This window comes from Parambassis ranga, chromosome 24, assembly GCF_900634625.1.
Source record: "Parambassis ranga chromosome 24, fParRan2.1, whole genome shotgun sequence".
Classification (NCBI taxonomy): Eukaryota; Metazoa; Chordata; class Actinopteri; family Ambassidae; genus Parambassis; species Parambassis ranga.
In genome coordinates, this window is record NC_041043.1 from 14,883,334 (window position 1) to 14,898,876 (window position 15,543).

General features: G+C 45.9%; 1 protein-coding gene across 2 annotated transcripts in view; it reads right to left on the bottom strand.

Annotated features, from left to right (window-relative positions):
• Positions 1-15,543, bottom strand: part of rev3l (REV3 like, DNA directed polymerase zeta catalytic subunit) — a 48,305-nt gene that overhangs the window by 26,678 nt on the left and 6,084 nt on the right. For both annotated transcript variants that reach the window (XM_028398193.1, XM_028398192.1), the window contains exons 2-3: positions 359-548; positions 195-269 (exon numbers count right to left, since the gene is read on the bottom strand). In XM_028398193.1, coding sequence (XP_028253994.1) covers positions 195-269; positions 359-548 — 265 coding nt within the window. The remainder of the gene's footprint in view (positions 1-194; positions 270-358; positions 549-15,543) is intronic.

Genomic DNA, 15,543 nt, shown 5'->3' on the forward strand with positions numbered 1-15,543 from the left:
TTCACAGTCTTCCCATGTGTCTCCGTGTGCACCCTCACACAAAACCACTCTGGCAATCAATGCGTGCAACTGGATACGCAGCAATCGATTTCAGTTTAGTGAGCTGGCTGGAGTCACAGTCTGGCATTCAGCAGCTTCAAACAACAAGATGATCCCTGTTCACATTAAAATGCATCGATCGGCAGCAACTTTACCTTTTGACCATCTGAGGATTGTACAGATAGATCTTCATAAAGTGCTTCTCTTTAGCATGGTAACCATAGAAAGGCCTGCAAGACAGGAGACAAGACGTACAGAATATCATTCCTCCTACATCACCCCTTCGCCATCATGTTCCAAACTGCTAACGTTCACTTACATGCCAGAGACCAGCACGACCTTGAAAACGTGCTGGGTGTTGCAGGCGGGGTTTCCCATGGCAACGTTGAGGGCCCTGTCGATGCTGAACGCCACCTGGCGCATGTGGCGCTCCGGCTGCTGCCCGTGGCCATCGTATGGCACGCAGATGTAGGGGAACACGCCATGGAGGTGGAGACACGTCTTCTGACCTGCAACAAAATAATTGTTTTAAGAGCCAAGCTCAAGATTTTATCTGGAGTCCGGGAGAAGAAGGGTTGATTCTTCTGCAACATTTGCCTTTGAAATCAGCCATGATGAGTACATGTGACCAGGAACTGACCGAAACACTTTCCAGTAAAAACCAGGTCCATTTGAACCAGCCTACATGCAGTGTGGCACCATCCTTGTTACATGAGCTCCTCAGCCTTTGATGTGACTTCTCCTACAGAGACCATTAAATCGACTGACAGGCTACAATTGAGATGGATGTAGTGTGTGACACACACACACACACACACACACACACACACTTTTTGACCGTTCACTGAAAGACAACGCAGATGAATGAGTGCGACAAAAAGCCTGCAACGTTGTGATTAATGGCGATCGTGAACGCAGCAGCCCATCAGCTAAATAACTAAACACAAACAGAGAGGAAGAGCGTGGTGGTGGTGGTGAGTGGGTGGGTGGAGCAGAGCAGGACAGGACAGGACTGACTGCTGTAGTGAAGTGAGGTCAGAGGAGGATTCAGTATTTATAACGCCGTGACATCACACCACTCCCAGACAGACACGCACATTCCTGCTCCAGAGTCATCCGAGGTGAGCTACGCTGCAGACACTACGCTCCGATTCCTTCTGTTTCTGCCATTATCGGCCCGGCCCAGAGGGCGTTTATCTGCACGCTGCGCCGTTACATAAAGCAGTGGAAAAATTAGGACATCAAAAGGGAGAAGGTGCCGATGTTCAACCAAAACCAAGGCCCTCAAGCTGGATCCATACTCCGCGAGACAAAGACATTTTCCCCCCCTGCAGACGTTACGCCCACAAAATGACGTCATTTTTTGTCTCTGACCGCCCGCTGATCCGCACTCCTGTGCACAGGGTCCGGGCCGAACTTTGTCTTTCAAGGCTGTGCGGCAGCCATGCTGTGATTGGTCGGAATTTATTGTGGGCGTGATGAAGGTGGAGAAGCGCAAGAGCCTCTCCAGGTATATAGGTAGGTGTATAAACAGCACCGATTCAACAGATTTAGATAAGACCATACCGGTTTTGCATGATGAGCAATAAAAGAAAGAAAGAAAGGCAAGTCAGGGTGATTTGTCACCAATAACTCCAGACAGCCGTTCACACATACCAGATGGTGACTGTTATTACCATTCTATATACTCCTACATACCCGGGCATAACAGGCTCGTTAACAATGTCTGTATATCTTTGCTATTGTTACTTTTAATGTCGCATCTTCACAGCTCATCACCGGACAGTTTGAAGTATCGCAGGCACATTGGAACACAGTAGATGTGCAAATGTGGTCATAAAGGCACAAACACTGAATCTTTGCTATTGTTACTTTTAATGTCGCATTTTCACAACTCATCGCCGGACATCTCACGCTGTTGCAGGCACCCTCTCTGTATAATGCCCTCTTGCCATGGCACAAGTCCTTGTGGTGTGTAAAAAAACTCAGTAAAGTCTTTCCTTATAGTTTAGTGGGCGGGCCGTATGAGGAGTTCTGCACACACGCGTCTCGCGGAGTATGGTACCTCAGTGCGGAAAAGACCTTTTTTTTGTATCTCTTACCACCCGTGGAGCGCGTTCTCCGCTCTTTGTCTCGCGGAGTATGGATCCAGCTTCACTCACTTGCTTATCTTGCACCAGTGACAGGCAGGCTGACAGTTGGACAGGAGGAGGCAGTATTGAGCGGGAGCTTAACTCTTGCCCGGAATGTGTCTGCACATGCCCAAAGACATGCCTGCCTTCACAACACTGGTAGCAGTGCTTCAAGGGAGGAAAAGGGGAGAGGAGAGGAGAGGAAATGGGGTAGGAGGGTGGGTTCTGGCACTGTTCTTCTACTCTATACACACACAAACAAATGCATGCACCCCACATCATGCCGAGTCACGCTGAGGTGTGACAGATGCCACAGGTGATGCAATGCAGCAGTGTCTTGTTGGGATTGTTGGACCTAAAGTGGAGGAAGAAATATTCCCAGCATCTTTCTGCACGGCGATACGTGTGACTGCTTGCAAAAAAATAATTAAAAAAAAAAAAAAAAGGTGGGGAGGGTGATGCAAGATGGAACGTGGTGCTGAAAGACAATGAGCTCCTGCGCCTGCTTGTAACCCTGGATCAGGCATCTACTGTATGTCACAGTGCTGCCACAGTACAGAGACTCAGAGAACACCATGTGCTGGAGCTTCCCCAGAGGAAGGAACCACACCTGAGATGAAACGGAAAGTTTTATTTTCCTCACTAACTTCAACATTATGCAGCTAAACCAGAAACACCAAAAAACATATAATGAACAGAGCTTGTTTTTGTTTTGGTGCATCTTCCTGTCTGCTCATTTTGCTTTTTTTCCAGGACCACAGTTATTGATGTGTTTGCTGTTATGGTGATTAGAGCTGCAGGAATGAGTAGATCAATCAATCTGTTAACTAATTAATACAGGCAAGTGGTTTATAAAAGCGGATTTCGACTAATTTTGGAGAAAACATTTAACCATAACGCCCATTTTATCATATTCTGACCAGTTTAAATCACTCAAAGAACCCACAGGGAAATAGCACTTTCAACAGAATACGTGGCAGATGATTAGATGAACGTCATCAAACACCACAAGCTGCTGAAGAGCACAGGACAAGTGTTTAAAAACGAGGAGTTGCCCCTAGCTGTCGCCACACCTCAAACACACCTTTAAGTGCCACAACTCCTCCACGGGACATTGATTAGTCTGCACCACCTGCAAGCACATCGCCTCAAGTCAGGTATAATAGATAAGTGTGGAAGAATCTGGCTGCCTCTGAAGATAAGGCAACTGGAGGCGCATATTAAAGTTTAACTCTCTAATTGATGGTACACACACACACACACACACACACACACTTCCTTTATGCTTCAAAGAAACAGCTGGACAAAGGGTGCTGCTTCTGAAACTGTTAATTAAGGAAACAGAGATATATAAAAAAAAATCTAGCTAATGAAATACAGGCAGGCAGTTTGATTGGTACTTGCAAGGCATTAAATTAAGTCTCAGTGTAGTTAAGTCTGCAGTGTGTATTTTGCCAAGGTGTGTTCAGCACCTCCGTGAGTCACACAAAGGCTGGCAGCCGCTCCGACTGCGAGGGAGCGGCGAAACCGGCATGCATCTGTCTGTCCTCAGCCCGCCGAGTCGACATGGAGTCGCTCTCTCTCTCTCTCTCTCTCTCTGTCACACACACACACACACACACACACACGTATACTACAAGCAGCCAATGCTGGCTTCTGCTGCAGTTGCTAGGCAACGGTGCCGGCAAAGCAAAAGCCCCTGACGGACAGCGGGAGAGATAAACAAGTGATTCTTTCCACCCAGCTGGTCAGGCCACAGAAGGAGAAACAGAGTGTGTGAGTGTCTGAGAGAGTAGGACAGATAACAGAAGGAAATATATGAGAGGTAAGAATACAACAGACAGAGAGAGAGAGAGAGGATGGAGGCCAGGAGGAGACGAATAAATGCAGAGTTTCTCTCTCAGCTAAATAGGTACATTTTCCTGGAGGATGTGTAGTGTGCCCTCCTCAGTTATTCCCCGGCCACATGTGCAGCTTCCCATCTATCTGGAGGATTTGTGAATGAGGCCAGCACAGAGGGGAGGGAGGGACTATGCCTGCTTTTGAGTCTAATCTCATGGGGGGGGGAGGAGGAGGAGCGTTGAGTCACAGGAGGTCCACTCTGCCCAAGGGCCTCCCCCCTTCTATCGCATCCTGTCCCAGCTCCCCCCACTGCTCCACGACTCAGCAGCCTGGCACCACTGGTGGGTCAGTAAAGGCAGCCAGCCAGCAGATTACTTATAAAACCAGCCAGTAAGCAAGCCCCACCACACAGACAGCTGTTAACCTGTTGTTAAACATGCGGCAGTCCGTGCTATGAACAGACAAGAAACGTTCTCTTTGAGGGGTTTGAAATCTTGAAGCCTTTTAACCGAACACACGGCCACATTTTCCACAGTTCCAGTTCCAGCTTGATTGTCCAACAATTAGAAGAAACTCTATCCAGTTTCTGAGCAAACTTTAGAATCTGTTAAGAAATCTGCTACACGTCCAAGAGGTCCATTTTCATCTCTACTCAGTGAAATGTGCACACGTGTAATGCCAATTTGCTGACTTGGGTTTAGAGGCAGCAAATCTCCCTTCCTATTATAAGCATTGCTTCTCTTAGCTCAAAATCCACGAGTGCCAACTGGAGCATGGCAGCAGAAACCTCTATTTATCCACAGTGGGCTCACCAAGGGAGTAGCACTGTTTTCCAGGAACACCCTCCTGCACACACACACACACACACACACACACACAGTGGCATTTGCTGAGATGTCCTTGTAACCATGTGCTAAAAAGAACACAATTCTAATACTCATTCATCCTTCTTTGTTCCCCTGTTTGCTGTTAGACATCCACTGTAATCAGACAGACAGCTGCCACAGGGAGGAAGATGTTAATAAATCCAGTGCTGGTATTAATTAAATAGTCCCAGAGAGAGAGAGAGCACTCTCTGACTGCCTGCAGAGAAGACGTCAGAGCGTGCTCACTGCTCGCATCCATGCAGAAAACAGGAAAAACCCTGCACAGAGTCACTTCAATCAGGAAGCACGTGAGTGAAGATGTTTAAGGTGAACTGAGACCTCGTTGTGTCCTTCAGCTAAGGCGCCAAAATGTTGATGTAAATGTAAGGAATGAGGTTCTGTTAGGGCATACCAGCTGGCAAAATGAAAAACTACACACTTGGTTTGGAAAAGTGACAGAATAAAAGTCCGGTTAATTTAACGCACATACACAGAGTCAGACTCCAGCTCACTAGGCTGCCTGGCACAGTGCCGAGAAGATGAGACAGTGAGGCAGAGTATGTGTGGAGGCGGAGAGGAGAAGAGGCAGAAGGATGCCGACGGTGCCTCAGAGTGCCTCCCTGATTCACAAAAAACTGAGGAATGCAGACATTTTGGGAGAATCTGACAAAAATAATGCAAAGTACAGGGCTCACAGGCGTTTTAAAGTTTGACCATTTCCATTTCTATTCTGCACATTAACTTTAGAACGCCTCCAAATCAGCCTGAAATTGAGTCAAGTGAATCAATCACAGCTTCCTAGTTGAGGTGAGGAGTGCAATTTATTTTGTTTTACCAAAATCAAACAGTTTTAGGCTTTACAATAAAGTAAACATTCAGCTTAAACTGTGTTATATGCTCCGAGGGAACTGTGCATCTCACATGATGCATTCAGGTGCGCACATCTATCCATGCAGGCGAATGCTTAGAGCAGAGAATACAGATCTTCCTTTGTTTAGTATGACTGCAGCACTCATGTATCACAGCTATATTTTGAATAAAACACACTCCTAAACATAGTATGTTCTTCTAGAAGCTTATAATAATTGTTGTACAGATATTGGCGCCGGTCTAGAAAACAGAAGCCTACGCAGACAAACACAAACAGCTGCCACCCACATAAAATACCGAAGCCTGTCTGAATTTGGAGGCACTCTTGCTTTTTTTTTGTGTGTGTTACCCATCAAATGCATAAATATAGTCAGTTCTGCACAGAAATAGCTGCTCTGCATGACAAGTACAGCCAATCAATAAGCCTCTTCGCCTGTGCTAGAACGACTGGCACGAACCTTCGTGTTCACTGCCACTGTTCTAATGAGTTAATTGCTGGCGGTGTGTGCAGTTATTTCCCCTCTATGATGTTGGGGTCATTCCAAATTGATTCCAGTAAATGTTAGTGGAGTATAGCTCCCGTATTAACATGCTCGATGTACGCCTTTGTAGAAATTCACTGAGGAACAGAGAAATGTCAGTCAGACTTGCAGCGGTTGAGGCACAGCCACACAATGAGTGGGGACCCACAGTGTATGTGTGTGTGTGTGTGTGTGTGTAGACTAGAGCTATAAGACTGCAATAAGAGGAAGGGGAGTGAGCACAGGAGGGTGACAACCCTCTAAATCACAGACTTTCTAATGGATTCACTCCCATCATCTGCTCCTTAAATTAACTGCTGGAGAGGATGGAGGGAATGGAATATACAGATGAGCACTCGGTAAATGAATGAGAGCATAACGAGGCCTTTATGCTCCATGCTTTATAATTACATGGGCCTGTGTTGTGTGATCTTTGATAGTGAAATCAGGCTGTTGCAGGTCTGGACGTGGTGAAACTCATGAAGCTTCTGGAAAAGATGCTGTGATGGTGCATTTACAGAATAACACAATACCGCCAAACAAGGTGATTATCCATCCATCCATCCAGCTTCTTAGCACACTTTGTCCTGTCAGTGGGTGAGAGGCAGGGCACGCCATGGTCGGGTTGCCAGTCTGTGATTACAGTACTTCAGCAGTTTTGTCTGCTACCAAGTTATACTCACTGTGTGAGCAAAGGTCCACACCTAAGGTGTGTTCTACAAAAGAACAGTCCCCTAATCAGTGCATATTTGCTGATTGTGTTCGCAATCTGTCCCTCATTGGCACCTCTTCTTCTTCTGTTTTGCTTAATATTTCACATCAAATACCACTAAAGGGGAGACAGGAAGTATATTTTAGACAATCAGCCCCAGAACCTGCCTGCAATGGGGATTTTAGATCTGCTAAGAAGTATCTACCCCCACAGTAGATACCCCACGTTCTACCCTGAAAACAGAAAGAGCTTGGAATAATTCAACGTTCGGGTCCATGTGCTCTTCATTTGTTCAGCTTTTCTTTGTCTTAAGTCTTTTAACTTATAAAATATGTTGCATTTTACCTTGTTGTTGTTGTAGTTTAATCAAAAAGTGGCAAGAGATTCAGCAGTTTTTCAGGGCTGCTCAGCAACACCTATCTAAAAGTGGCAACCCAAATCAGCCTCTGCAAAGTGCAGGCTCCTCAAACGGCCTTGGTTTTTTAAACAATGTGAAATTGTATGTTATATTAAAGGTAGGGTAGGAGATTTCATTCTGATGCACTTTTTTTGCACAACTTTTTGTTAAATTAGTGTAACTTCTCTTTACAATCCGATGGCAACCGATTAGTTCGGCAGTTTCGCATTAAAACGAAGAATATGAATCATCTGCGGAAGCTATAAAACACTAAAAACATCAGCCAATCCTCCGGGTGGACCCTGCACGGAGTATTGGCTGGTTGTCACTCTCTTCCTGCTCTGCGCGCATCAGAGAGGTACGTGCATGATGGCCGAAGTCACGGACCGCAGCTCGTCTTCAGTGTAACGCAAGTCCATGTGATTGGGAGGCGTGGCTTCGGGCTGAGCTCCGAGAGAAAGGGGCATGTGTTTACTTTCCAAATCTGGCTGACTCTCACTGAGTTTTCAAAATCTCCTACCCTACCTTTAAGTTACATGCACAGTTGTGCAAAAACCGAGAATTAAATGTAATAAAGGGGATGTGTTTTATTATCTCTGCCAGACTCGACTAGACACTGCTGACCAGATGCATTATAAGAGCTTTGCTTGAACAGCGACCTGCCTCCCTGTTCTCTACAGCTGCATCTTTTACAGACAAACAGATGACAAAAAGCCGTACGATCGTAGCTGCCAAAGTTTGAGTTAGTTCACTTTGTTCTAAACAGCACTAATAAATCTGCTCTGGAGCCATTAAAGAAGCCTCGTCAGTGATACAGCTGGCCAGACTTCACACAGTCACAGATAAAACACCAACAATGGCAGCTCAACTCACTAAACAGTCTCCCCATAAACAAAACGAACTGAAGACTTGCAGCTGCTGCCTCTTCAAGTTCTGATCAGCACGTTATCACTCATGCTCACAGTTCTGTGAAAAGGTAAAGGTAAACTGACAGCTGAGCCTTTTATGGACCTATTGTCCACACTGCTGATTCATTTATACTTTAGCATCGGTTTAATTGTAGTCCTTAAGCTACATGATAAATAATCTTACTCAGCAGATGGCTCAGTTTTCACAGGAAGGTTTTTAATATTGCAAGAAAATGTAAAATTAAAAAGCAGCCAGAGAGAGCTGAAAAGATGAGGCGCTCCAGGCGGAGGCTGCTTATTGCTGCCTAGGCAAACCCCATGAACAGCATCTGCAATATGGCATACACCTCCACCTCACAACAACCACTACTGAACCTCTACCACCCTCACTTAAAGTTAAGAGTAGCTTCTACTTGGGTGTCCAAACCTGAAACTGGCTGACCGGGTCTCCCACTTCAGCCGTTTCCCTGGACTAATACATGCACAGAGCCAGCCTGTTCTGGCTAGATGCCTGAGCAAAAAGCCAGGGGCTGAGGCGAGACATCCCATCATAGTTGGTCCCAAGCAAGCTGTAAAACTTCCTATTTTGGTCCTGTGTGCTGTGATTAAACCCCGTGCATAGCAAGAAGCATTTTGTTTCCCACTAATGTTAATAAATGGTCAGGGTATTGGCCACAAGGTGTGAACCTTAATGTGCACCATGTCCCCAAGCTTCATCCAGATCCAATCATCTGTACCTGAGCAGACACTAGTGATGGACACAAAGGTGAGTGCCAGTCAATCCATTGTCCCCCCTGCCCTAGTTTCATGACAAGGAACAGAATCAGCTCCCCATTTTCCCTTAATGACCGCTTTGTATTGCCAGCATGTTCCTGTCGCTCAAGCTGAGCCTGCAGGAGGACTGGCATGGAACCCTCAACGCTAGCTATCCCCAGACGTCTCCTGGCCGAAGAGACAGACGGCACAGCAGAGCCAGTCATTTGAGCAGACAGGCTGAGGCTGACCAGATGGTGACTTGGAAAGCTGCTGCATGCCAGGCCTTCGTGAAGCAGACAAAGCAAGGATCAATCAATCTTTATAAATATGAAACATGAAGATATGAAAGGGAAAAACTGAGCCTGGCTCGCAGTGTGACGACGGCCAGCCTACGCTGTGACTGTGCAGGCTGGTCTTCCTGCCGTTTGTTCTTGTTAAGATTCCTGTGTGTCTGTCTGGCTGGTGAGGAAGGAGCGCAGATGGAGGCAGCAGATGAATCCAAAGCACGGCGGACAAGTCGAGGGTTGTGAACAGAGACGTACAAAAGACAGGAGGACAAAAAGAAATGGGAGAAAGACAGGACATCTCCAGTGGCAATAATTATAATAACTGTAATGTCAATTCTTTGGTTTTCATTATGTGTCCTACATCTACATATTTTCTATTTCAAAATGCAGTTTTTCAAAGGAGAGACCCGATTTTGAGCAGGATCCTGGTGGCCTGAAGCACACTCAACATACAGACTTGGTGGATTGGATTTAAGTCTCTAGGGCTTGGCAGCCACACACTCTATGCACAATTCAGACATGGGGGGCTATGTGTGGCTCATCCACAGATTAAAAAGGTGAAAAAGTAGCAGCACATTTTGGCTTTTTAACTATTCAAAAAACAGCTTCAATCCACATCAATTTTTATGCATTAATTTTTAAGTGATATTCTCAGATCTTTTAAAAGCAGTTCAAAACAAAACATGTTGCTTCAGGGTGGTGGAGATTAAGTAATGAGGCAGACAGATGCTTTGTTGTGTCACTAGGAAGGATGCAAGGCATTGATCTAAGGAGGTATGTGAAGAGACAAAGTACAAACAGCCTGTCTCATAAAAAGATCTGTCATGTGCCTGAGCTGCAACAGGAAACATCTGATGTCAGCTCACACCACAGATGAAGCCAAAGAGCGGGATGCGAATGCTCGTCCAAAACTTGTTCACAGAGTGTTTACTTTTGTTCCTCGTGCCAAATAAATGAAGCAGCGTGAAAATGGAGGACACTGGATGTTTAGATATAGATGCTCAGAGACGCCGTGGGCTCAGAGCTGTGCACACCATCCCTCCTCGTTTCCGATCATCAACACTGATTTTAATGATGCAAACTCTCAGAATCAATTGCAAAAGTTGTTAATAACGATCGGCAGATGGGTACAGTGTAATCACAACCTGAACGCTCAAGCTCCTCGCATTGAGTTCACGCAGGGAGCCGACCCAAGTGCAACCAAAGCAGACGCTTTGCACAGATGTGCAGTTTCTGGGTGTTTCAGGGTGAGAATACATGTTACATGTTTTTATTCAAAGAAACCACCAAATGAATGTGGAAGTCTGCACGAGATGAGAGAAGACGTGAAGCGAGCAGGCACAATGGGAGCCGTCCCCAAAAGTTAAGTGGAATAATTTGCCTGTTTTATTACAACACAGCACCAACAGCCGTCCTTCAGAGTGGTCCAGCAAATGATGAGATATCAGCATGTGGAAAAACAGTGAGAAATTAAACTCTTCACGGCGCTTCAAGGCTCTTCAAGCATGCTGTACAGGAAGGGGGATTGTCCCCTTGATATTTTTGGTTAATTATGAAACTACCCTGCTATCTAAACACAAGAGCTGATCAGCAGGCAATAATAAGTCGGTCCGTCTGGCAGCAGCAGTCGTTCTTTCACATGTGGGAGGGCGCTAGATGAATAACAGAGGCCGAGAACTGTCTGCTTTCCTGGAAATAAAGAAATAACAGGAAAAAAAACTCAGGTCATGTCGAAGAGATCAAAGCCTGAATGTCTCAAGTCACTTGAGGAGGAGTCAGATGAAGGGCAAAAGAGATATGAATCACTCACAATCAATGCAGAGACCAGAGGAAGAAAAGAAAGTCTATTGGTATTCCTGTTGGCTGTGTACCCAACATCTCGAAGGTTCTAACAAACAAGTCAAGACCCCTGCCAGCCCTATCAATATTCAAGCAGAGCTGAGCAAATATGGCATCTTGAAGTAAAAGTAAACAAAGATGTCATGGTCTGTAAACAAACCTTCTTCTTGGTGCTACATGCATCCAAAGAAAGACACAAAACAGTGAATAAAATGTTTTTCTCAATGAAGTAATAAAAACACAACAGGCAGCAAAGCATCACTGGTTTATATTGAATGTTATACTACTCTTAAAAGAACTTCTCCTCATACCAGAGAGGGGCGGGGTTCTGTTTGGCCAGAGCAATGCGCATAAATATGGGGAGAATCAGTGTAGGCCATGTAGGCCAAGAACAGCCCGAGGGGCGGCAGCAGCAGCAGCAGACCAAGGCCAGGAGAGGAGGCGCACACACACACACACACCAACAGAGGTCTGACTCCTGCAGTAAAACACAAGGAGGAGGAGGAGGAGGAGGAGGAGGAGGAGGAGGAGGAGGAGGAGGAGGAGGAGGAGGGAGTAGTGCAGCTAGAGGCAGAAAGGAGGCGGAGCCAGAGTTTAATTGAATTAGGCTGCAGGAACATGCAATGAGAACAGTAGAGGAGTGGGGAAAAATGGGCTTGCTGCACATGTAATCATTCATAAATTCATGCTGCCAGTCAAACCAGCCAGTGTAAATCACATCAAAAGACACTGTCTGGTCAGTGAGGATGAAGACGAGCCTGAAGGGAACAAAGAAATAAAAAAAGCTTTCTCCCTTCTTTGCTCTGGTACATTTCAAAATTTGTTGTTTCTGGAGAGAGCAGAGCTGACAGGAAGTGAGGAGAGAGAAGACACACAAGGTCTCCACAGACTCCAGCCAAAAGGGGTCAGTCTTAGACCCCGTTCACACTGGGGAAAATAATCTGGCTAAAGCGGGATTCGGGCCTATCCAGATGTGTTTTTTCTGAGTGTGAACACTTCGAATCCGGCTGTATCCAGTTTGATTCCACATTTGAGCCGGATTGGCTCAAATGTGGCTCAGGTGTGAACACAAATGTGGCTCGCGAATCCGGCTAGCGACATGCTACTTCCAGTTCACGGGGCACGACATGGGACAAAAAACTGCACGACGCATGCGCACACGCGGCCCTACCGCGGCCTGAACGGACTCTGTATATTACGAGGCGCCACCTAGTGGTTTGGAGGACAGCAAACACGCTGGATGAAGCCGGATTGAGTGCGGACACAAGTGTGTGCTAGCCAGATTTGAAAACAGGTCTGAACGCATCCAGCTTAAAGGCTGTCTGGACTCAATCCTACTCTAGCTGGAATGACTTTCTCCAGTGTGAACGGGGCCTTTGACCTGGACACCACCTGGGGAAAAACTAGCAACGACACAGAGAGTACATTATAAATATGAATGTTATCCCACACTGATTGTCTTATAGTGGTGGACTTCTTCTTCTTCTTCTTCTCTTTTGTAATCTTTAACCAGTTTTAACTGCACTCATAGTTTAAATATATGTTTGTATTCTGTTCTTATTTTAGGGTGGTGCTGATGCTGTTATTTTGAAACTGCATGTGCACCTTCCTGGCCATCACATCTACACCTGTATTACTGATACTGAATAATAATTCAGCTTTAAAAGAAAAGCTAGTCAATTAGCTGCTCTTTTTTATGTTTTCATTAGCATATTTGCTGCTGTCATTCTTGGTACACTGCAGCAGATCAACAGTGAACCCCTAACCCCCCGATTAGGCCAGATTATTCAAAGAAAATAGATCAGGTGCACCCTGCATGATTCACGGCTGAGACTTCCAAGAGAGACTCCATTTTCACTCTTATCTGATAAATGCAAAAATCAAAAACAAGTAACTTTATACAAGTACAATCACTGGTTTAAAGCAGATTAATACCCTCCAACAGCCCCACAAAAGGAACCTGTCCAGTTCACTTGCACTGCAACTCAATCTGCCCTCACTAACGACTGCCATCATTTAATGTTCAGGCATGCGAGTGTGTGGGACTGAGATAAGAGAGGGGAGGTGGGTAAGAGGGGTTTAAAGGGTGTGTGTGTGTGTGTGGAGCTTTGGGTTCAGGAGGACCAGGGTCTGAGGGGAATTGACAGGGCGAGGTCAAAGGCCAAACTAGCTCCAGTTGTAAACACTCTGTGCGCCGTGCTGCTGCTTTCCCGTGGCGGCAGTCCAGGACAATCTGAGGGCAGGAGGGAGCTGGAATGAAGGAGGACAGTGGAAAGAGAGAAAGCAAACGCTTATGCGATCCAAGAAGAGAAAGGGAAAACCCTCAAAAGTAGAACGGCATGTCGAGGAAAACAAAAGAATGTAGAGGAGAAGGAGGAAGGAGGAGGAGGGTAGGACGCCGAGTACAGCAGAGAGACTGTGACCAGCAGAGGGGAAATCCTCAGGGTGCCTGCAGCTACTGAGACACACATGCAGGGATATTTTCACACAGACACAGAGGTACACTCACAGCAAAATGACCACAATATCTCTGCAGTGAACTCAGATTCAAATATTATTAAATGGTCAAATGGTATTGGCCCTTGAAATAGGTCAGGCTCTAACACAAACATCAGAAAATATTCAACGATTCCTTTAAACGTGGACTTCAATCTAGCCGGTCTTTCAATAAATAAACTGTGAATGAGCTAGCTTGGTAACACATGAGTGCTGAGGATGCTGTGCTGCATTATGTAAAACTCCTCCCCTATGGAAAAGCTGCCTTATAAATGCTGCCTTAGTAAATATGAGACTAAAAAGTTACTGTAGATTCACTGTCTTTGGAAATATGTTCACAAAGAAGATAATAGCAACAGATTTCACACAGAAAGTGCAGGAGGACAGAGTGTGTGTGTGAGATCAGCTCTCTGATCAGAGGGCAGCAATCTCTCGCCAGACAACAAGAGAGCTTTCCAAGCACTGCCTGCCCTCTTTTCCTCAGGCGAAATTTGATATTCATGGCGCGTCTCGCTCTCCGCCACACATCACGAGAAGCAGGGACGGCAGCTCGGCTGGTGCATTGGACGAGTGAGACCTGCACACATGCCTGCTCTCTTCTTCACAGCACCCTCCCCACCTCCGCTCACACTCACTCAATAACAAAACAGCATATAGACATACTCACAACACACACACACACTCACGGTGGATTGTAGCTGAGACAGGAGCCAGTTACAGTCAGAGAACGGGGAGCAGGTTCAAAAACAACAGAGACAGAGCTCTGCAAGAAATAAAAAGGTTTCACCTCTGATGTCAGAGGTGGTATACATTTCCTCAATTCTTAAAGAGCTGGCAGCAACAAGAACCAACTTGCCTTGCACAGACAGAGCTCAGTTGCATAAAATCAAGACACACATATGTACGGTACATACAAGCTGTGCTATTTTTAGAGCCAGGCTTCCAAATTGTCCCTCCCCCTCCTCCCCCTTTTTTTATAAGCCTGCCCTCGAACTGACTGAATACTGCTATGGAATTAAAAATTGATCCAAAAAAAAGACTGTTTGGTTTCTGCTGGTTTCAGTTGTGGTTGAAGAGGCAGAAAAACTGACAGATGCCAGACTTTTAACAGCAGGAGTGGACTTTGCACGGGTAAAAGAACGCATCGACTTTAAGCAAATATGCTCAGTAGTTAATGCTCTCGCCATAAAAAAAGACTACAATAAGGAATGTTCAACAACACTGTGAGCTTATTTTCACCCTGTGCATCCACAGAACATGCCTGATGTTTGTCTCTTCAGTTGGAGCAAACACGCTGTGGAGTGGATGGAAGTACAGCACACTGCTGGCTGGCTGTGTTTAACCAGACAGTCAGTGGTTTAGAGGCCTCCATGTCTGATCAGGTCTGATCTAGGAGATCACAAATACCCTGTTCACACTGGGGAAAAAAATGTGGCTTAAGCAGGATTCGGCCGCATCCAGATCAATCCAGATGTGTTTTTTTTCTGAGTGTGAACACCTCGAATCCGGCTGTATCCAGTTTGATTTCAATCCGGCTAGATACACCCACGAGAGGTGGATCTAGCCGGATTGGCTCAAATGTGGCTCAGGTGTGAACGCAAATGAGGCTAGCGAATCCGGCTAGCGACATGCTACTTCCAGTTAGAGACATGCTACTTCCGGCTACTTCGGATGCGCCACCTAGTGGTTTGGAGGACAGCAAACACGCTGGATGAAGCCGGATTGAGTGTGGACACAAGTGTGTGCTAGCCAGATTTGAAAATAGGTCTGAACGCATCCAGCTTAAAGGCTGTCTGGACTCAATCCTACTCTAGCTGGAATGACTTTCTCCAGTGTGAATGGGGCCAAACGGGAGGCTTCTTCAGACCAAACTGCAAT